This window comes from Oncorhynchus mykiss, chromosome 28 (genome assembly GCF_013265735.2).
Source record: "Oncorhynchus mykiss isolate Arlee chromosome 28, USDA_OmykA_1.1, whole genome shotgun sequence".
In the NCBI taxonomy this organism is placed as follows: Eukaryota; Metazoa; Chordata; class Actinopteri; order Salmoniformes; family Salmonidae; genus Oncorhynchus; species Oncorhynchus mykiss.
This window is the reverse complement of record NC_048592.1, coordinates 31,932,863-31,956,272: the sequence shown is the minus strand read 5'-3', so window position 1 is coordinate 31,956,272 and position 23,410 is coordinate 31,932,863. Positions and strand designations below refer to the sequence as shown.

The window sequence follows — 23,410 nt, the reverse complement described above, 5'->3', positions numbered from 1 at the left end:
AGAAAAAGCACGTTTCCAATGTTATGCTAAGTCTATCAGGTATTTTGATCATGAATGAACGTAATGAATGAAACCTTTTCTAGCCCTTTTTCGCACTCGAGAAAACAACACAACATAAAAACAAAAGACACACAAACCTGCTTTCATAAAGACCTAATCTAACACATTTCATACATGATGACAGAGAGGGCATCACCACAGAATCGTATTCATACAAATAATAGAACACTGTGATGTTATTCTAATGAATGGAATCATTTGAATAGACCTTCAGAACTCTACAACTACAACGAAGACAGCGATTTTGACACAGATCGTTTTTTTTATTATTCCAAATTCGACAGATTTGGCTTTAAAATATGACTTCATAAAGTTAGTGAGAGAAATTAAAGACTAGGATCTTAATTTGATCACAATGTTGCTGAGAATTTTCAATGATTAAAACGGCTTTGTCATTTCCACTTTAAAATGTCAGACTTGACTTAATGTTCCCTAAGAGAAATGTAGCAACCCTTACAAAAAATGTCCATTAAATATAATCCACATAATAATTCCAAAATTCCAGTTGCTGCAGGATTATTTTCCTGCTGTAGTCTAATGACACAACAAGAAATACAATTTCAGGTACAATAGAAATTCCGGTTTTAAGTAAGAAGTCACATTATGCTTATACTGGAACAAGGCAAATTGCACTCAAAAGAGATTCAGCTGGGGCCCATGACGGCAGTTGTCCAGTAACGGTTTAGTGAAGACTCACACTTAAATTATCATCCAAGCCAGAAAAATGTATTGTTTTTTCTGCTTCTTCTCTGCTACTGTTTGCAATAGAATGTGATGAGCAATGTACTACGAGTCACTTGATTGCTTTAGGAAGGTCTCTGGTAAAAGTGTTTGCACATGGCCTGGTATAAAATAATACTTTGAGATGAACATTTCTCTTCTGCTTCCTGAACCCAACATGTCCGACACACACGCACGCACGCACACACGCACACACACACACACACACACACACACACACACACACACACACACACACACACACACACACACACACACACACACACACACACACACACACACACACACACACACACACACACACACACACACACACACACACACGCTTTAGGCTGATTCAGAGGGCAGTCACAGTGCAGCACCCACTGGCCAGTGTAGAGTGTCTCCAAAATGGGACCCCTATGTCTACTGTATATCATACCAACCACTTTGATTCTCAGCAACCCAATTTGATTTCGAAAACTGTCCCGTCCCCGTCCCCTGTGAGCTAATGATTGAATGACAGAATCTGTCCAACAGCCAAAGGGTTTGTCTTGCCTAATGTAGGTATGTTGTGGGTGGATTTGCACAGTGTTGGACTCAGTTGGACTCAGCCCTCAAATCCACAAGGGAACTTATTTCCTCTGCTTTCTGGGAATTCTAAACAAAGATACAAAACACAGGTATGTTATGACTGGTTTTCTTGATTATGAGATTAAGAAACAGACTATCAAACAGTCAGCAATGGCCCTGCTATGTCTTAAAAATTGTTAGCTAATAGCATTACTTTCTGTGAAATGCTAAATATCAGGGAGGCTTTGCTTGAGGGTTGATGTCAACATCACAGTCAGCATCTAGCTGAATTGTAATTCCCTTCACCCAATACATTTGGGGAAAAGTGTTCTATTTTGCCCACTGTACTCAATGTGCTCACTCAAAGAACAGAGTTATTTGAAATACTATAATATACAATATACATTCAAATCTCTTCATTCTATTTCTACAGTGAATTATGTGGAAAGACTTTGGTTCCATGTTATGGCTGATGCTCCACCTCTCTTACCAAGGGAACACTTCCGACATAAATTGTCCTCCCAGATGCCAGTGTTTCACGCCAACTAAGGTGATGTGTTCTGAGGAGAGCATGAGAAGCATGCCCATGAACATCTCCACACAGGTGAAGGAGTTGGTCATTATGACGACGGGAATGACGCACCTGGGCTCGATCACGATGCAGTACAGCCGCCATCTCACCAAGCTGGTCTTCTTCAACAATTTGCTGCAGGATGTCTCCACCATGGCCTTTGATCGCTTGACCGGGCTCGAGGAGCTGGAGATCAGCGGCAACTCTTGGCTGGATTGTTTGAACCCAGGTACTTTCAGCAAACAGAGAAACCTCACCAAACTTTTGCTCAACTTCAACAGGTTCAAGTCACTGAATGACAGCCTCTTCAGTTCGCTTCAGAAGCTGAGGACTCTTCAGCTGAAGGGCAACATCATCTCCCACCTGCCCAGGCAGCTCTTCCAGAACCTGAGTATTCACGCTCTTGACCTGTCCCTGAACATGCTCACAAGGGTGGACAATGAGCTCCTCAGCGGCTTGTCCCAGCTAGAGTCCCTCAAACTGGGCTACAATATGATCAATGTCCTCTTGCCCGACACTTTCCACAACATCTCCCACGTGAAAGAGCTTTGCCTGCAGGGAAACCAGATATCTTACCTCCCTCAGGGTGTCTTTTCACATTTACAGAAACTAGAGGAGCTGAACCTTCGCAGCAACTTGATCACAAATGTGAGCTCTGGAACCTTTCCCGTTGGCTTGAAAGAGCTGGATCTCAAAGGCAACAGGCTGGTTCAGCTTTCGCCTGACTCATTCGGCCATCTAACCAGTCTCACACACCTGTTTCTGTCAATGAACCAGCTCACTAATCTTCCAGAGGATGTCTTTCGGAACCTGACGGGCCTGCAAAACCTGGACCTCTCGGAGAACCAGCTCACATCGCTGCCGGGAACTATCTTCCAAGATCTCACAAATATTGAAATCGTCCACCTGCAGAATAACAACCTGAGCTCTCTGGAGGCCATGCTGTTTGAGGACCAGGCCTTCTTGGAGCAGCTGTACCTCTCAGAGAACAACCTCCAGACCCTTCCTCAGGGCTTCTTTGACGCGTTCTTACACGAGAACGTGATGAGACTGCGCAGGAACCCCTGGAGCTGCGACTGCCACATGCTATATCTGTATGACTATGTGTCGGAGCACGGTCACTTGGTGGAGGACCTGAGTAATGTGTATTGTAAAGGCCCTGAGCCTTTGAGAGGACAGGGTCTGGTCTCCTTAGAGAGGGACCAGCTGGTGTGTCCAGGAAATTTATCTTCTATAGACAAAGCCACCCCCTTCCAAGGCTTGGAAGAGAAACCAAACCCTAGCAAGTGTACTGTCCAGTTCATCAACGACAACATGACTATCAAGTGCAAAGTGACTAAATGTTCCCCATTGAGACTTATGGTGCATTTCAAAGAAGGGGACGGCACCACGACTGAGTACATTATGAAAAAGGACTGGGCAGAATCTTCACAGTGTAGCAATGGGACTATAACTCTCACTGTGTGAATGGTGTTCATCAGCACATGGGCTGAAGCTTTGTAATAACTTCTCTATGCAGATTGGATTTTTTTTATCCATCTACGTACATCAAACACACAATATTTTATATACCAACATACTGTATATGAGATGAGAGTGAATTCCACCTGAATTTCATTTAATTTTGAAGGTATTGGCTTTGAATAATTTATAATATGATGTCTTGCAGACACAAGCAGTATTGGTATGGGCTTAAACAAATCTCTCCTACTGCCAATGTCAATATTGTACAGACTTAACTCAACTCAAAACTGATAACCAGGCTGACGGTGTTTCCCACTCATAGCTGAGAGATAAGAGAGGTGGATGAACTATCCCTTGCGAGGTTCAAAGTTCATCCCTAATGTTCTAGAGACTATGTAATGAACATAGTACCATCCACTCAATCATATACTAACAGACATATCTACTGCAATGTATGCTCTTGCCAGCAGATGACTCTATTCCTCCATTGACTCGTGCTTTCGGCACCTCTGTCACTTGTAGATTCTCAAACATCAACACACATGTTTAGATGTAGTAGATGGTAACTCTGTTGATATGGAACAACAAATTCACATATAGCTTTCAACCACCCCAGCAATGAACTTTGTTGTTTTGTGTAGTTGATTAGTCTTAATTCATTAAACTGACAATCTGTATATGGCTAATTGAACATCTATAAAACTATCTGTCCTGTGGAAGACAATATAATTAATGTGGTAACCTTGTTTCTCTCCATTTTAAAGTAATCAATGCAGTTAACATATGGATATGATTTAAAAAAAAATCTAAGCAGTAATCCATTTGGAAATATATTTGAATAACTTTTGAATAATAATAATTTGTATTATGATTTATTAGAAATAATTTAAATAAGAAAGACCCTGCAAAAGATCAAACATGTTATATCAAACATGTTATCAGAGAAGACAAAATTCTGGAACACAAATCCAACAAACACAAGCATGGGTGTAGGTGTATACTACATCTCCCCTCACGGAGATCCATTTAAGAGCTTCTCTCACTCTTTTATTCTGGGGTTTAAAAGTTGATCGAGACAAACAAGTCGTCCACAGAGACCTGTCTTCACACCCCTCTGCCCCTGGACACAGGAGAAGATGATAGTACCAGGGAGAGAAAAGAGAGAGATGAGGAAGGAGGGGGTTAGGGGGAAAGGGATGAGTGGGGCCCACAGATGGCAACACCTTGAATAAAGCACTCTAACCCCAGGGTTTATAAGGGTCAGGGGTCATCGGGTCAATTGTGTCCTTGGTCTGAGCTGACATCACAATTCAAATGACAAAGTAGCAGCGTCCAAAGTTGCCAGGGATGGCATGAAACAGAGTAATCCTCTCTTGACCAAAACTAAGAGGTAAACATGAATTGTGGGGAAATATTTGTCCCGATACACATATCTAATGATCACCAAATGAGCACAATATAAGTACTGGGGTGTTCACTCAAATATCACTTATCCTATAACCAGGGCCGGCCCGAGCCTTTTAAGGGCCCTAAGCGAGATTTGGTAGGGGAGCCCCCCCAACTAGCAGTAAAACATTTTAACGGTCCCCCTCTTGATAGCGGAGAGAAAAATGTAAGTTTGAAAGTTAATTTCCTGCAATTCTACACATTTTCTCATGGGGCGTAGTTACACATTTTGCAATGACTTATGCCACGTTAATACAGTATGATATCTGAGTGAGAATTACTAACAAAATCATTGAGGGCCCCCTAGAGGTAAGGGTATGTGTCCTGCTTACCGGTTTGTATTTGGCAATGATAACTGTAAGTTTAGATAGCTGGCTAGACTAACTACCAACTACTGCTGAAGCACAGCCGAATTTAGAAATTGCGCTTGGTGTACTACTATTCTTACTCTCAATAGAAGTTCCCAAAACTGGGGCCCTAAGCAACCGCTTTTGTCGCTTATGCCTGGGGCCAGCTGCCTATAGCTTTGGTGCACAACAAGTCTATTCAGCCATTAAAACAAAGCTGGACACTAACCCAAAAATACAAATTGAATTTGAGGTTTAGCATTTTGTTGATTGAACTCAAATCTACAATTCATTTAAAACTTGTCTTTTCAGGGGCCTCCTGGGTGGCGCAGTGGTTAAGGGCGCTGTACTGCAGCGCCAGCTGTGCCATCAGAGTCCCTGGGTTCGCGCCCAGGCTCTGTCGTAACTGGCCGCGACCGGGAGGTCTGTGGGGCGACGCACAATAGCATCGCCCGGGTTAGGGAGGGCTTGGTCGGTAGGTGTGTGTCCTTGTGCACCAGCAACTCCTGTGGCGGGCTGGGCTTGGTTGGGTTGTGTATCAGAGGACGCATGACTTTCAACCTTCGTCTCTCCCGAGCCCGTACGAGAGTTGTAGCGATGAGACAAGATAGTAGCTACTACAACAATTGGATACCACGAAATTGGGGAGAAAAAGGGGTCAAATTCAATAAAAATAAATAATAACTTGTCTTTTCAATCAATCAGCTAGTATGGAATGCAGAGCAGCGTTGCACCGGTATGAAGTTTGTCCCTTTATTTACATTTAAAGTTTACAGTTATAGGTAAAATACTAACATCAACATAAATCAATCAGACTGTAAATTAGCTTGACTACAACCATACGGCTAACAACCATACGGCCAATCACCAGCTGTAATGACTGAGGAGAGGTCAAGTAGCCAGACTCCTTTCTAGAGTTATCATCACCATCAAATCAGTCATTAAGATCCATTAGACCATCACTGACAGTTACCAGATTAGCAGGGGAATAGAAGTGATGGAATGGCACATTTACAGCAGTGGGGAGGGAGTTGAGATGCTGTGCTGCTGTGCTGCGATGCTGGTTGAAAACCACCTTTTAACCCCCAGTCCTTCACTTATAGGCTAGCTGGGCACCATACTTCACACAGCACCTCTTCAGCTGGGAGGGTGGGGATTGTATGGAAGGGAAGCGGGATCTCAAAGTGGGGGCATTATCTTCCAGGACAAACAATGTCCAGATGACACAAATGTGCTGAGAAGTTTCCCACAGAGTTTAGGACAGCCAAGGAGAGGAGAGTGGCTGAGAGGGAAGACCAGAGTTCAGGGGACAAAGGGGAGAGGTCGTCTGAGATCTACAACCTGAGGAAAGGGTTTTGGTTATGGCCGTCATTTGTGGTCAGAGGCTTTGAGGCAATACACAACTGGGGCAGTTATATCCTCTGGGGCAGTTGTAGACTCTGGGGCAGTTGTAGACTCCGGTGCAGTTATATCCTCTGGGGCAGTTGTAGACTCTGGGGCAGTTGTAGACTCCGGTGCAGTTGTAGCCTCTGGGGCAGTTGTAGACTCTGGGGCAGTTATATCCTCTGGGGCAGTTGTAGACTCTGGGGCAGTTGTAGACTCCGGTGCAGTTGTAGCCTCTGGGGCAGTTGTAGACTCTGGGGCAGTTATATCCTCTGGGGCAGTTGTAGACTCTGGGGCAGTTGTAGACTCCGGTGCAGTTATATCCTCTGGGGCAGTTGTAGACTCTGGGGCAGTTGTAGACTCTGGGGCAGTTGTAGACTCTGGGGCAGTTGTAGACTCTGGGGCAGTTGTAGACTCTGGGGCAGTTGTAGACTCCGGTGCAGTTATATCCTCTGGGGCAGTTGTAGACTCTGGGGCAGTTGTAGACTCTGGGGCAGTTGTAGCCTCTGGGGCAGTTGTAGACTCTGGGGCAGTTGTAGACTCTGGGGCAGTTGTAGACTCTGGGGCAGTTGTAGACTCTGGGGCAGTTGTAGACTCCGGTGCAGTTATATCCTCTGGGGCAGTTGTAGACTCTGGGGCAGTTGTAGACTCTGGGGCAGTTGTAGCCTCTGGGGCAGTTGTAGACTCTGGGGCAGTTGTAGACTCTGGGGCAGTTGTAGACTCTGGGGCAGTTGTAGACTCCGGTGCAGTTGTAGACTCTGGGGCAGTTGTAGACTCTGGGGCAGTTGTAGACTCCGGTGCAGTTGTAGACTCTGGGGCAGTTGTTGCCTCTGGGGCAGTTGTAGACTCCGGTGCAGTTGTAGACTCTGGGGCAGTTGTAGACTCTGGGGCAGTTATATCCTCTGGGGCAGTTGTAGACTCTGGGGCAGTTGTAGACTCCGGTGCAGTTGTAGCCTCTGGGGCAGTTGTAGACTCTGGGGCAGTTGTAGACTCTGGGGCAGTTGTTGCCTCTGGGGCAGTTGTAGACTCTGGGGCAGTTGTAGACTCCGGTGCAGTTGTAGCCTCTGGGGCAGTTGTAGACTCTGGGGCAGTTGTAGACTCTGGGGCAGTTGTAGACTCCGGTGCAGTTGTAGCCTCTGGGGCAGTTGTAGACTCTGGGGAAGTTGTAGACTCTGGGGCAGTTGTTGCCTCTGGGGCAGTTGTAGACTCTGGGGCAGTTGTAGACTCTGGGGCAGTTGTAGACTCCGGTGCAGTTGTAGACTCTGGGGCAGTTGTAGACTCTGGGGCAGTTGTAGACTCCGGTGCAGTTGTAGACTCTGGGGCAGTTGTAGACTCTGGGGCAGTTGTAGACTCCGGTGCAGTTGTAGACTCTGGGGCAGTTGTAGACTCTGGGGCAGTTGTAGACTCCGGTGCAGTTGTAGACTCTGGGGCAGTTGTAGACTCTGGGGCAGTTGTAGACTCTGGGGCAGTTGTAGACTCCGGTGCAGTTGTAGCCTCTGGGGCAGTTGTAGACTCTGGGGCAGTTGTAGACTCTGGGGCAGTTGTAGACTCCGGTGCAGTTGTAGACTCTGGGGCAGTTGTAGACTCTGGGGCAGTTGTAGACTCCGGTGCAGTGTCTGGGGCTGTTGTAGACTCTGGGGCAGTTGTAGACTCTGGGGCAGTTGTAGACTCTGGGGCAGTTGTAGACTCTGGGGCAGTTGTTGCCTCTGGGGCAGTTGTAGACTCTGGGGCAGTTGTAGACTCTGGGGCAGTTGTTGCCTCTGGGGCAGTTGTAGCCTCTGGGGCAGTTGTAGACTCTGGGGCAGTTGTAGCCTCTGGGGCAGTTGTAGACTCTGGGGCAGTTGTAGACTCTGGGGCAGTTGTAGACTCCGGTGCAGTTGTAGCCTCTGGGGCAGTTGTAGACTCTGGGGCAGTTGTAGACTGGGGCAGTTATAGCCTCTGTGGCAGTTATAGCCTTTGTTGTGAGAGTGTAATTTTAACAGGTTCAAGTCAGGACATCATAGAGATAAGACCCAATTTTATCAACAAGGTCATATATCAATTCACTCGTATAAAAGACAATAGGTCTACATTACAGGCTAAAACAATTTTGCAAGGCAGTAATGTTTTATATCTACAATGTTTACCCTCATCATCTCACTTACAAAGTCAGTTGTCGACCGATTCTGTCAATGGCGGATTGAGAGCCAGCACTGTGGATTCAGTGCCATTTTAAACATTTAGGTTATTTAGCAGATGCTCTTCTTAAGTGCCTTGCTCAAGGGCACATATACAGTGCCTTGCGAAAGTATTCGGCCCCCTTGAACTTTGCGACCTTTTGCCACATTTCAGGCTTCAAACATAAAGATATAAAACTGTATTTTTTTGTGAAGAATCAACAACAAGTGGGACACAATCATGAAGTGGAACGACATTTATTGGATATTTCAAACTTTTTTAACAAATCCAAAAACTGAAAAATTGGGCGTGCAAAATTATTCAGCCCCTTTACTTTCAGTGCAGCAAACTCTCTCCAGAAGTTCAGTGAGGATCTCTGAATGATCCAATGTTGACCTAAATGACTAATGATGATAAATACAATCCACCTGTGTGTAATCAAGTCTCCGTATAAATGCACCTGCACTGTGATAGTCTCAGAGGTCCGTTAAAAGCGCAGAGAGCATCATGAAGAACAAGGAACACACCAGGCAGGTCCGAGATACTGTTGTGAAGAAGTTTAAAGCCGGATTTGGATACAAAAATATTTCCCAAGCTTTAAACATCCCAAGGAGCACTGTGCAAGCGATAATATTGAAATGGAAGGAGTATGTGGTCTGCCACTGCAAATCTACCAAGATCTGGCCGTCCCTCTAAACTTTCAGCTCATACAAGGAGAAGACTGATCAGAGATGCAGCCAAGAGGCCCATGATCACTCTGGATGAACTGCAGAGATCTACAGCTCTGTCCATAGGACAACAATCAGTCGTATATTGCACAAATCTGACCTTTATGGAAGAGTGGCAAGAAGAAAGCCATTTCTTAAAGATATCCATAAAAAGTGTTGTTTAAAGTTTGCCACAAGCCACCTGGGAGACACCAAACCAGTGGAAGAAGGTGCTCTGGTCAGATGAAACCAAAATTGAACTTTTTGGCAACAATGCAAAACGTTCTGTTTGGCGTAAAAGCAACACAGCTGAACACACCATCCCCACTGTCAAACATGGTGGTGGCAGCATCATGGTTTGGGCCTGCTTTTCTTCAGCAGGGACAGGGAAGATGGTTAAAACTGATGGGAAGATGGATGGAGCCAAATACAGGACCATTCTGGAAGAAAACCTGATGGAGTCTGCAAAAGACCTGAGACTGGGATGGAGATTTGTCTTCCAACAAGACAATGATCCAAAACATAAAGCAAATTTACAATGGAATGGTTCAAAAATAAACATATCCAGGTGTTAGAATGGCCAAGTCAAAGTCCAGACCTGAATCCAATCGAGAATCTGTGGAAAGAACTGAAAACTGCTGTTCACAAATGCTCTCCATCCATCCTCACTGAGCTCGAGCTGTTTTGCAAGGAGGAATGGGAAAAATGTCAGTCTCTCGATGTGCAAAACTGATAGAGACATACCCCAAGCGACTTACAGCTGTAATCGCAGCAAAAGGTGGCGCTACAAAGTATTAACTTAAGGGGGCTGAATAATTTTGCACGCCCAATTTTTCAGTTTTTGATTTGTTAAAACAGTTTGAAATATCCAATAAATGTCGTTCCACTTCATGATTGTGTCCCACAAAAAATTACATTTTTATATCTTTATGTTTGAAGCCTGAAATGTGGCAAAAGGTCGCAAAGTTCAAGGGGGCCGAATACTTTCGCAAGGCACTGTACCTATTTTTCACCTAGTCAGCTCAGGAATTCAAACCAGAAACCTTTCGATTACTGGCCCAATGCTCTTAACCACTAGGCTACCTGCCGCATTCTACCACAGGTCTCTCCCTCATACTCATGCACCATGATACAATGATGAGCCCCATCCCCCTAAACACAAACAGGCCTGTTTACCTTTCATTCATGGAGGTTAATATTACTCCCACTTTATGCATCCAAACGCCCAAGGCATGAGACAATGAGTGTCGCTGACCAAATTAGGAACATGCTGACCTGATGCCGATGTTAAGTGGACGAGGAGAGCAGACCCAAATGGTAATCTCTTCTAGCTGCACCGCTCTTCACCCAGTCTCCTCTGTGGGAGGATAACAAGAGAATTTAAGCTTCTTATTATCAAATTATGAGGAAGAATGAATCTGCAGCCCTGGACAGAGGGACCTGAGGGACCTGCTCTGATAATGGAGATCCTGGTTTTGTTTGTGACACTTGGGACACTCCAGATGGAGTGTTTGTTATTATGCATGCAACCCATGCTTTGTTGTATCTCAATGGAGATTCCCCATTTCAATATTTTTCTTGTTGTTTTCAATTATACACTGAGCAAAAGTATAAACACAACATGTAAAGTGGGTCCCATGTTTCATGAGCTGAAATAAAATATCCCATAAAATGTCTCTCAAATTGTGTGCACAATGTGTTTACATACCTGTTAGCGAGGATATTTCCCTTGCCAAAATAATCCATCCACTTTACAGGTGTGGCATATCAAGAAGCTGATTAAACAGTATGATCATTACACAGCTGCACCTTGTGCTGGGGACAATAAAAGGCCACTCTAAAATGTGCAGTTTTGTCACACAACACAATGCCAAAGATTTGAGGAAGTGTGCAATGGGCATGCTGACTGCAGGACTGTTAACCAGAGCTGTTACCAGAGAATTGAATGTTCTTTTCTCTACCAAAAGCCGCCTCCAATATAATTTTAGAGAATTTGGCAGAACATCCAACCTCAGCCCAGGACCTCCACATCCAGCTTCTTCACCTGCGGGATCGTCTGAGACCAGCCACCCAGACAGCTGATGAAACTGTGGGTTTGCACAACCAAAGAATTTCTGCACAAACTGTCAGAAACCGGAAGCTCATCTGCACGTTGTCCTCACCAGGGTCTTAACCTGACTCCAGTTCGGCGTTTTAACCGACTTAAGTGGGCAAAGCCTCACCTTCGATGGCCACCAGCACACTGGAGAGGTGTGTTCTTCACAGGTTTCAACTGTGCAACGCAGATGGCACAGTGTGAGTGTAACCGATGTGAAATGGCTAGCTAGTTAGCAGTGGTGCGCGCTAATAGCGTTTCAATCGGTGACGTCACTTGCTCTTAGACCTTGAAGTAGTGATTCCCCTTGCTCTGCAAGGGCCGCGGCTTTTGTGGAGCGATGGGTAACGATGCTTCATGGGTGTTAGTTGTTGATGTGTGCAGAGGGTCCCTGGTTCGAGCCCGGTGAGTGGACGGACTAAAGTTATACTGTTACATGAGCAACCGGTTTGCTGATGTCAACAGTTTGAACAGAATGCCCCATGGTGGGGGATGGGGTTACGGTATGGACAGGCATAAGCTACGGACAACGGACGCAATTGCATTTTATTGATGGCAATTTGAATGCACAGACATACCGTGACGAGATCCCGAGGCCCATTGTCGGGCCATTTATCCGCCGACATCATCACATGTTTCAGTATGATAGTGCACAGTCCATGTTGCAAGGATCTGTACACAATTCCTGGAAGCTGAAAATGTCTCAGTTCTTCCATGGCCTGCCTACTCACCAGACATGTCACCACCCATTGAGCGTGTTTGGGATGCTCTGGATTGGCGCGTATGACAGCGTGTTCCAGTACCCGCCAGTACCTAGTAACTTTGCACAGCCATTGAAAAGGAGTGGGACAACATTCCACAGCCTTATAACTTCTATGCGAAGGAGATGTGTCGAGGTGCATGAGGCAAATGGGGGTCACACCAGATACTGACTGGTGTTCTGATTCACGCCCCTACATTTTGTTTATTAAGGTTTCTGTGACCAATAGATACATAGCTGTATTCCCAGTCATGTGAAATACATAGATTAGGGACTAATTCATTTACTTCAATTGACCAATTTCTTTATATGAACTGTAACTCAGTAAAATCGTTGAAATTGTTTGCATGTTGTGTTTTATATTGTTATTCAGTGTATTTTGCAGATAGCCAAGTCAATGGGGATGCCAATGAAGAGTTGTGGAGAAAGAGTTGTAGAGGCTCCAATACAATATTGGAAAGATAATCTCTCCTTTTTAAAACAACAACGTATCTATCATGCTGCAAATAATTATTAGACAAAATCATGGTGGTACTCCTTAAATTTAGAATCCTTAGTTGCTACATCCACATTTTGGACTTATAAATGATATACACCCATTGATTCTTGAAGAATATAACTTCTAAATAATATATCATGAGCTTAGTTCAAGAGTCGTACCCCATCAGAACCCAAAATATAAACTTGTTTTATGCCAATGTTTGTAAGCAATGTAAACGCTATAAAGCCTAAAAACATGGTTAAAACTACACATTTGATATCATGGATGGTCAGTCCTTGCATCCATAACGCTGTCTATGAACTTGAAAGTGGTTACATTTCTCCAGAACCATCCCTCATCTTTTTACTGAAACAGAGGCTGGAGAGCTGTAAGGATTCCAGCATTAAAAGACTACGAAGTCTGTGGAGGAGTGAACTACATGTTGGTGTTTTCTGAATAGGAATATCCACAGCCTGGTCCCAGACCTGTTTGTGCTGTTTTGCCAACTCCTATGGTCATTGTCGTGCTAACACCATATGAGTTGGACACAAACAACACAAACAGATCTGGGACATAGGCTATAATTACCATGCTTCAGGTGAGGATCCAACAAACAGATACAAAATCATATGATTATATTTTCAGAGAATGATAACATGATCAGAAAGTCCTGCTTCTAGTCAGGATGCCTTTTGGACCACAATAAGCCAGGATGCAACAGGCCTGCAATATTTTGGGCCAGTCATTCATAAGTCCACATAAACACCCTTAAAACCCCCTCTAAACCACACCTTGGGTCAGGGATACATACACACCCCTAAAAACCCCTCTAAACCACACCTTGGGTCAGGGATACATACACACCCCTAAAAACCCCTCTAAACCACACCTTGGGTCAGGAATACATACACACCGCTAAAATCCCCTCTAAACCACACCTTGGGTCAGGGATACATACACACCCCTAAAAACCCCTCTAAACCACACCTTGGGTCAGGAATACATACACACCGCTAAAAACCCCTCTAAACCACACCTTGGGTCAGGAATACATACACACTGCTAAAATCCCCTCTAAACCACACCTTGGGTCAGAGATACATACACACCGCTAAAAACCCCTCTAAACCACACCTTGGGTCAGGAATACATACACACCGCTAAAATCCCCTCTAAACCACACCTTGGGTCAGAGATACATACACACTGCTAAAACCCCCTCTAAAACACACCTTGGGTCAGAGATACATACACACTGCTAAAACCCCCTCTAAAACACACCTTGGGTCAGAAATACATACACACCGCTAAAAACCCCTCTAAAACACACCTTGGGTCAGAGATACATACACACTGCTAAAACCCCCTCTAAAACACACCTTGGGTCAGAGATACATACACACTGCTAAAACCCCCTCTAAACCACACCTTGGGTCAGGAATACATACACACTGCTAAAACCCCCTCTAAAACACACCTTGGGTCAGGAATACATACACACTGCTAAAACCCCCTCTAAAACACACCTTGGGTCAGAGATACATACACACTGCTAAAACCCCCTCTAAACCACACCTTGGGTCAGAGATACATACACACTGCTAAAACCCCCTCTAAAACACACCTTGGGTCAGAGATACATACACACTGCTAAAACCCCCTCTAAACCACACCTTGGGTCAGGAATACATACACACTGCTAAAACCCCCTCTAAACCACACCTTGGGTCAGGAATACATACACACTGCTAAAACCCCCTCTAAAACACACCTTGGGTCAGAGATACATACACACTGCTAAAACCCCCTCTAAACCACACCTTGGGTCAGAGATACATACACACTGCTAAAACCCCCTCTAAAACACACCTTGGGTCAGAGATACATACACACTGCTAAAACCCCCTCTAAAACACACCTTGGGTCAGGAATACATACACACCGCTAAAATCCCCTCTAAACACACCTTGGGTCAGAGATACATACACACCGCTAAAAACCCCTCTAAACCACACCTTGGGTCAGGAATACATACACACTGCTAAAATCCCCATACAACTTTTGCAAGCCTTCTCAATGGTCACCCTCAGATGCCTCGCACGTGGTCCTTCAGTCTCCTGTCTGCCTGCCCCGTCAGAAAGACCGACAGCCTAAAAGGCCACGGTTGTAACTGAACCATCCTGAGTTATGGGGCTGTCTTACTTTGAAGGGACACCTGCCGTGAAAGTGTATCTTTATGGCACTGGCCATAACCCCAAATGGGCAGAGAGCCAAACGTAATAAGAACAGGAGTAGAAAGGAGCCCTCAAATGAGACCGGCAGACACCAAAGCCAACATCTTTGAAGGTCTGGTAGCTAGTGATGAAGTGCAGTAGTCATATCCTTGATTTGAGACATGTGACATCATTCCACAGCAATGGTCGTCTCTACAGCGAAAAACTCAACCATTGAGATGTCAGATTGTCATGTTGCCACTTGACAACATTGTTTTAAAAGCTAAGTAAAGACAGCATGGGACCTTCAAAAAGTGTCTCAGAGTAGGAGTGCTGATCTAGGATCTGTGTTTGCCTTTTGGATAATAATGAACAACATTATATGGACACTAACAGTCACCGATGCATTATGCATGTACAGCTAGAGAAATCTAGGCATTCATACCCAAGCATGAAAGGGTTTGCTGGCCTGTTATGGTACACATTCATGTATCTGCACAACCTTCATGTCCAAGTATGTAAGTCCTTGAGAATAATTATCTTGTTTTCAATAACAAGCTCATAACTCAAAGACAAGAGAATAGGATGTGTTGACGAGGGGCCATTCTCTAGTTCACAAGTATCTGAATTCATTCACCACTGATGTCAAGTGCATAATCTATGCATTTGTTTAGCGTCACCATTGCATGTGAACTATTTGCCCATAGAGTTCACCCTTGGAAACATTGTTACAGCCCCCAAGAAAAATACAGGCCAATTCACCATAGAGGCAGTCACAGCGGAGGTTTCCGATACATGTCAGGAAGATCAGTTTCCCATAGCAGGGTTCCTGTCACCATGTCACTGTCTTTGTGACCAACAACTCATCCATCACAGATTACACTGAGGGGCCAGGCCAAGCTAACTTAAAGCTTGTCATACTCCCTTTTAGAAGGTATGGGAAAAACGAGCATCAAACCCAGGGGGCGAGATGGAAGGCCTGGAATAGAAGAAAAGAGGCAGGAAGGAGGGGAAAGGAGAAGAATGAGACTGGTTGGGCCCATGTCTTAGCTAGCACTGGTAAACAGTGTTGATATTTCTCTGAGTAGAGTGACCCTCAGCTGTTGTTAAATCTCGGGCCGGCCTCCACCCAACACCAGTCCAAATGCATCCATTATACTTCAGGTGGTCCACAGGAAGGAGTTGAGAGAGGAGCTGGCGATTGGCTAGAAGAAACTCAAACCTGAGCAGAGACTCAGTAGTAGCCCTCTTGTCTCTGAAGAGAGTAGCCTGGCCTTAGAGGAGTCTTGGGACCTATTCAACAATGAGCCTCTAGTCCCAGCTTGGTGAAAGTGACAGCATGGTCCTCCCCCCTGTGGACCATTAAACCTCTTCCTGGATAAACAAGAGCAGGGTCCTTTATGAAGAGTGAGAGGGCCACACAGAGAGGAGCCATTGAGCCATTGAGGGGCCTGCCTTTGTTTTTGTGTTGTGGGGCCCTTTCTCAAAGGCCAGTTCTGATCAGGGAGGCTCTATTTGGCTTTTAGGGCTCTTACACATTGCCAGGATGGTACGTTTTGGTCAAACAGAGATGTACTGTAAACTTAATTAACTGCATTATGAGCAGGAGTGGGTTTGACTGACATTATTTGGGAAGAGAGAGGGATTTTGCTGTGTTTCCAAGTTGAAAATATGTTGAGTTAGAAAGTTATTTGATAATGAAAATACATTTTATGATGGAACATAATTATGTTACTGAGTTGAAAAAAGCAAATCTATTTAACCCAAAGGTGTTCAGCCATTTTCTAGGGGTGATATCTTAAAAGTGTGACAAAAATGCCAAATTGCCCTGTATCACTTCAAATTATTTTCAGACAAGTTTGTAATGCAGACTAATGTCTGCACTCTTACAATAAGACCATGGAGGTAAATTGCAGATTTTTTATCTTTTTTTTTATAGATCAATTCAATCACAAACACTCAGATTATTGCTCTCTCATTTTCCACCAGCTCTACCTTCTTCATGTTGTCAAAATGGTGTCCTATAGTGACAGAGGGACTAGAATATTTCAGACTGCATGTTGTATTGGAGCTGTCCAGTCCAAGCCTGGTCCCAGATGTGTTTGTGCTTTTCTTGCCAACTCATATGGTCATTGTCATGCCAAACAGAGTTGCAAGGCAACACAAACAGATCTGGTTCTAGGCTAGTCCAGTCCTGTGAGGCAGAGTGACAGGCACCTGTGACCCCTGGTCAAGCTCTCCTTATGGCCCTCTGTGGGAGTATTCAACCCTGGACACACACTGGTCACACACTGTGCTTGTCACTCCATTAGCTGGGTGCCAGACCGTTAAATAGACAGCAGCGCTATTACCCGCCTGTCGCTAAGATAAGCCGCCAACATCCCATGTGCAAACATGCACTTCCTGTGTGTAAATCAAATAGGGATTCAGGTCACTTTGAATAATTTAGCTATTAGTCTGAATTGCCTCCATCCAGTTACATTCAAAATGCATTGTGATTTTTGGGTGTATCCCTTTAATCTTAATGACAAGCTTGACTCACAAGCGGAGCATTGCCACACCTTGGGGAGCAAAACGCAAGTTACCTTGTTTCTGCATCATTTCTTACCACTAGATCTGTCCCCTCTGGTAACCTCTACCCGGAGCAACAGCATGCATGGAGGGGGTCACCATAAAGTCATTGCGTGGTCACATGTATATAGTCATTGGCTATTGGTAACAAGCTAGGAACATTTTGTCTGGCCCTCCCAACTCTCTCCCTACCCTCCCTCCAGAACCTCTCTCTCCACCCTCCCTTCCTCTGGAACCTTCCCTCCCCATGTTCAGCTCCTGTCTGTATGTCAAGACTTCCTCTGTGGCAGCCAGCCCTGCTCATGTCCGACAGACTCTCCACCTCCCCCACCCCTATCCTGGCTGTTGCCTGCTGGGCTGAGAGTCATTCTCACGACCTCTCAGGTTCCTCACCTCATCTAGGAGTTATTTATTTCCAGCCGGGGGAGAGAAAAAAAGAAGTAGAAGACAGATGAGGCTAACAGGGATGAGATGGGAAGATAACACTAGAGTCAGAGCACTAGAACATGACCATGGGTTGGTGTACGTCGACAGTGCCGGCTTGAATCTTAATTCATAGAACTCCTGCATGCCCCTTCACCGATCAATGTTAGCTCAGAGGTGAGGTTGGATGAGAAGGAAGATGTCAACATTTGGAAGTATTTGAGTTCGCTCGGCAGAAAGAGCCGTTCTGTGTTCGGTGCCATAGTCCAAGATCCGATAATTCTGTGTTTCATTTATTTCTGTGGTTAGATCAGCCTTAATAGGGTATTCAATCACAGTACACCCACATGACAAAATACTACTATACTATGGTTAAATACTATTGTATTGATTGTGTTGTTTTTTGTGGACTTTACTGTGGTATTCACTATAGTGTTTTTGCAGACTAAAATCCCCCCAAAACACTACAGTGAATACTTTGCAGACATTACTATAGTATACTGTAGCATTTACTGTAGTGTTGCAGACATGACTATAGTATACTGTAGTATTTACTGTAGTGTTGCGGACATGACTATAGTATACTGTAGTATTTACTGTAGTGTTGCAGACGTGACTATAGTATACTGTAGTATTTACTGTAGTGTTGCGGACATGACTATAGTATACTGTAGTATTTACTGTAGTGTTGCGGACATGACTATAGTATACTGTAGTATTTACTGTAGTGTTGCGGACATGACTATAGTATACTGTAGTATTTACTGTAGTGTTGCGGACATGACTATAGTATACTGTAGTATTTACTGTAGTGTTGCGGACATGACTATAGTATACTGTAGTATTTACTGTAGTGTTGCGGACATCACTATGGTATACTGTAGTATTTACTGTTGTTTTTTTGCAGACATTACTGTTGTATTTACTATAGTCAATGTTTTAAAATTATCTTTGACATAGCAGTGGGGGCTTTGTCCTCAACAAAATACTCAAATAGCACATTTTCCATAACCTGTAAGTAGGTAGGTAGGTAGTTAGGTAGGTAGGTAGGCAGGTAGGTAGGTAGGTAGGTAGGCAGGTAGGTAGGTAGGTAGGTAGGTAGGTAGGTAGGTAGGTAGGTAGGTAGGTAGGTAGGCAGGTAGGTAGGTAGGTAGGTAGGTAGGCAGCTAGGTAGGTAGGCAGGTAGGTAGGTAGGCAGGCAGGTAGGTAGGTAGGCAGCTAGGTAGGTAGGTAGGTAGGTAGGTAGGTAGGTAGGTAGGTAGGTAGGTAGGTAGGTAGGTAGGTAGGTAGGTAGGCAGGCAGGCAGGCAGGCAGGCAGCTAGGTAGGTAGGAATGGATGGTTCAGAGCTTCTGCTCTTTTCTGTAACCTATAGGGAACACAATATGTGATCTATACCTGTCATGTAGGTTTCTCACTTATGAGCTGAACAAATTGGGATATTTGGGAGGGGAATGGGCAGGGTATATGCAAATGAAATACTGTAGTATATATTATAGAAATGACTGTAGTGTTTTTATGGACTGTAGTGTTTTTGCAGATATTACTGTAGTATTTACTGTAGTGGTGTTGCGGTCTGGAGTATATTGTTGTATTTACTTTAGTATTCTCAGTATACTATATATACACTACCGTTCAAAAGTTTGGGGTCACTTAGAAATGTCTTGTTTTTGAAAGAAAAATACATTTTTGTCCATAACAATAATGTAAAATTGACCAGAAATACAGTGTAGGCATTGTTAATGTTGTAAATGACTATTATAGCTGGAAACTGGAGATTTTTTAATGGAATATCTACATAGGCGTACAGAGGCCCATGATCGGCAACCATCACTCCTGTGTTCCAATGGCACGTTGTGTTAGCTAATCCAAATGTATCATTTTAAAAGGCTAATTGATCATTAGAACACCATTTTGCTATTCCATGCTAGAAATTGCCAAGAAAATAAAGATCCCGTACAACACTGTGTACTACTCCCTTCACAGAACAGCGCAAACTGGTCTAACCAGAATAGAAAGAGGAGTGGGAGGCCCCGGTGCACAACTGAGCAAGAGGACAAGTACATTAGAGGGTCTAGTTTGAGAAACAGATGCCTCACAAGTCCTCAACTGGCAGCTTCATTAAATAGTACCCGCAAAACGCCAGTCTCAACGTCAACAGTGAAGAGGCGACTCCGGGATGCTGGCCTTCTAGGCAGAGTTCCTCTGTCCAGTGTCTGTGTTCTTTTGCCCATCTTAATCTTTTATTTTTATTGGCCAGTCTGGGATATGTCTTTTTCTTTGAACAGTAGTGTATATATATTCTATAGTAAGTACAACACATGATCAAGATATATTACTGTGTAGTATAGTACTCTACAATATACTGCAGTTTACAATATAATTCTAAGTACTGTAGTATTCTATAGTAAACTGTAGTAGATGTTCATGTGGGTATCATTAGGTCAAGGATAGACAATTATTTTAAATGTAGTTAAGAAGTCACAATTTTCAGGTGTTAAACATTGCAATTTCATTTGAAGAATTTATTGATTTCCTGAAGGAAGGCATTTGAGGGCATTTGAATAATAATTTGAATAAAACATGATCATGACATCACTGAAAATATATCTCATGGAAAAGTGTATTCTCCATCAAAGAACAACAACATGTGAGTAAGCATCACTCTTGACTATTGCTTTGAACAGCCTATACAAAAATATACAAATACTCATATATCAGAAAAATGTGTTATGGTGCATAAAAGTCCTTCAGTCTAATGACCCTACCATGGTCTCCACACGGAGTCTGCAGTGATGGGAGGTGCAACAGGTGACACCGCCACCGCAACTGTTGGATTGCCATGTAGGGCGTTTGGCACGCTCATTTGCGCAAGGGCCGCGCTTGGAATCAGAAAGGCGAATTGTCCATCTGTCGCTGAAACAATCTGAAGTCCGCTGTAGAATTTAGCCACTTCGGACGTGAAGTTGATTGGCGAGCCACTTTTGCAAGGCATGATTACATTCAACTGAGGCGACGCACTTGGGATTTGCACAATGGCTTGGCCAAGCGTTGGATGCGCAGGGTAGGTGAGGCTCTGGCGATGAGTTGAGTAGTTTACGGTGTTGATCTGTGACACACAACCGGCTAAGTGGCTGAGAAGTTGGGACATGACCTCCATGTTCATCCCTTCACGTGTGGACAGAAAACGGGTGACTTCACTCATGCACTCGCTGAATCCCGCTCTGTACTTGCCAAGGACTGATGAATCCGTGCTTATAGCACCTGTAAAGTGAAATAATATGATGTATTTGAGGATATATTGTTCAGAAAATCCTTTAAATGTAATTATATAATACTCAGTAGGTCTATCAATAGGTTTGATGGACTTATGCATATAGTACCTTGGGAACAGCCACAGATACAATTCAAACATGCACGTCTAGAATGAAACCTACCAGTCATTTGAAGACGCTGCATATTCCTTAGGTGCTTCACAGTCATCTCAAGGATGTCCGCCTTCTCCAGCTTCGAATGCCTGGAGTTCTAAATACACATCAATAAGAATAGTACACATGATTAATAATCTATTTGAGCTTCGTTCCAATCCATCAAATTAACATAATTATAGAAGCATATGTCGTAGACATACATTTCTATGATTATAAAAGCTTTTTTTTAAAACGTACATCTTTCTTTAGAGCGTCCAGTATGAGGGTCTTGAGCTGTCCAAGGCTTTCGTTGATTCGCGCGCGTCTTCTCTTCTCCATAATTGGTTTAGAAGACTTTAAATAAAACAAACAAATGCCATGATTATTAGACATGTAACGTAACTTATTAACAACAATTGACATATAAAAAAGGAATCGTTTTTATTTCCGTGCTTTTCTGTAGGCCTACCTTTCTGTCCCCCGAGGCAGTCCTTGGTTTATCCGGATTTCCATTTACGCTCGACAGGGTGGCTGCAACAGAAGATGGGGAAGTTTTCTCCAAAATTTCAGCCGGCATCTTCAATTTTTAATATCCCACAATCGTACAGTCAACTTCAGCAAATCATTTGTCCCACAATTGTTTAATAAAGTCCAGCCTATTGAGAAATATTCAAACACCGGTCATGTACTTTTTTTCTGACCAACGCTGTTCGTTGCAGGTGTTTATTACAACGTAGCTATTGCTGAGGCTACATCCTGCAGTTAACGACCTACCAGTACGGTGTTGATAACAAGTCAACACTGTCACTTTCACCTACGGTCATATTTATAGAGGAAGCTGCACGCGAATGGCTCGTGTGAATCGTCCCAAAGTTGAATTCTCCAACCTTCTACCAATGAGCGCGCGGGACACGTTGCCAGGGAGTCGGTTGGCTCGTGCAAGGAGGCCTTCCATTGGCTATCTGGTGTCTTGTGTGTGTGAGAAGGTGGTCCACAGCACACAATACAGATAGGTATTTGATGAAACGTATTGATTAAATATGAAGGTCTCAGTTGCCATATCTATTAGTAATAGTCAATTAAGGTGAATAGAATAAATGTATTGTCCATTTCCCCAGTTTAATTGATCCTAGAACAAAACCTTTAAATAACAATACATTTTTGTTGTACACTATTGGCAACCCTACCCTCAGAGGGTTGACACACGCACACACTCTTTGGATGTGTTTACACAGACAGCCCAATTCTGATATTTATGCCACTAATTGGTCTTTTGACCAAACAGATCAGATCTTTTTCCCAATTAGATCAGAATTGGGCTGCCTGTGTAAACACAGCCTTTCTCCCGCACACACAAGCACACTCCCCTACATACAGTGACAAGAAAAAGTATGTGAACCCTATATTTATGCATAAATTGGTCATACAATTGGATCTGATATTCATCTAAGTAGACACAGTCTGCTTAAGCTAATAACACAAACAATTATGCGTTTTCATGTCTTTATTGAACACACTGTGTAAACATTCACAGTGCAGCGTGGGAAAAATATGTGAACCCTTGGATTTAATAACTGGTTGACCCTCCTTTGACAGCAATAACCTCAACCAAACGTTTTTTTGTAGTTGCGGATCAGACCTGCAAACAGTTAAGAGGCATTTTGGACCATTCCTCTTTACAAACTGTTTCAGTTCAGCAATATTCTTGGGGAGTCTGGTGTGAACTGCTCAATCGGACTGAGGTCAGAACTCTGACTGGCCACTCCAGAAGGCATATTTTCCTCTGCTTAAGCCATTCTGTTGTTGATTTACTTCTGTGTTTTGGGTCATTATCCTGTTGCATCAACCAGCTTCTGTTGAGCTTCAATTGGCGGACAGAGCCTTACATTCTCCTGCAAAACGTATTGATAAACTTGGGAATTCATTTCTCCATTGATGATAGCAAGCTGTCCAGGCCCTGAGGCAGCAAAACAGCCAAAACCATGATGCTCCCTCCACCATACTTTACAGTTGGGATAAGGTTGATGTTGG

The 23,410-nt window shown here is 43.9% G+C and overlaps 2 protein-coding genes across 3 annotated transcripts; one reads left to right on the top strand and one right to left on the bottom strand.

Annotated features, from left to right (window-relative positions):
* The first annotated feature begins 1,337 nt into the window (after window positions 1-1,337).
* On the top strand, window positions 1,338-4,074 carry LOC110508975 (carboxypeptidase N subunit 2). The gene is made up of 2 exons (XM_021589911.2): window positions 1,338-1,463; window positions 1,787-4,074. Exon 2 carries the CDS (start codon window positions 1,793-1,795, stop codon window positions 3,389-3,391), a length of 1,599 nt encoding a protein of 532 aa, XP_021445586.2. The 5' UTR covers window positions 1,338-1,463; window positions 1,787-1,792; the 3' UTR covers window positions 3,392-4,074.
* Window positions 4,075-20,466: 16,392 nt separating this feature from the next.
* Window positions 20,467-22,511, bottom strand: LOC110508974 (transcription factor HES-1-B-like). 2 transcript variants are annotated; one of them, XM_036966510.1, is made up of 5 exons: window positions 22,154-22,226; window positions 21,849-21,910; window positions 21,638-21,733; window positions 21,407-21,494; window positions 20,467-21,233 (listed from the first exon to the last, which is right to left on the bottom strand). In XM_036966510.1, exons 3-5 carry the CDS (start codon window positions 21,716-21,718, stop codon window positions 20,734-20,736), a joined length of 669 nt encoding a protein of 222 aa, XP_036822405.1. In that variant the 5' UTR covers window positions 21,719-21,733; window positions 21,849-21,910; window positions 22,154-22,226; the 3' UTR covers window positions 20,467-20,733. The 2 variants fall into 2 exon arrangements, with proteins under 2 accessions (XP_036822405.1, XP_021445585.2); XM_021589910.2 differs by having other exon boundaries at window positions 21,849-22,511.
* Window positions 22,512-23,410: the final 899 nt, after the last annotated feature.

Excerpts from the sequence above, each read along its gene's own strand:
- LOC110508975 (XM_021589911.2), top strand. The coding sequence starts at position 1,793 with ATGTGGAAAGACTTTGGTTCCATGTTATGGCTGATGCTCCACCTCTCT.
- LOC110508974 (XM_021589910.2), bottom strand. The coding sequence starts at position 21,956 with ATGCCGGCTGAAATTTTGGAGAAAACTTCCCCATCTTCTGTTGCAGCC. Across the intron at positions 21,734-21,848 it reads CTGCCTCGGGGGACAGAAAG|TCTTCTAAACCAATTATGGA; the intron begins GTAGGCCTACAG and ends TTTTATTTAAAG. Across the intron at positions 21,495-21,637 it reads TGGACGCTCTAAAGAAAGAT|AACTCCAGGCATTCGAAGCT; the intron begins GTACGTTTTAAA and ends ATGTGTATTTAG.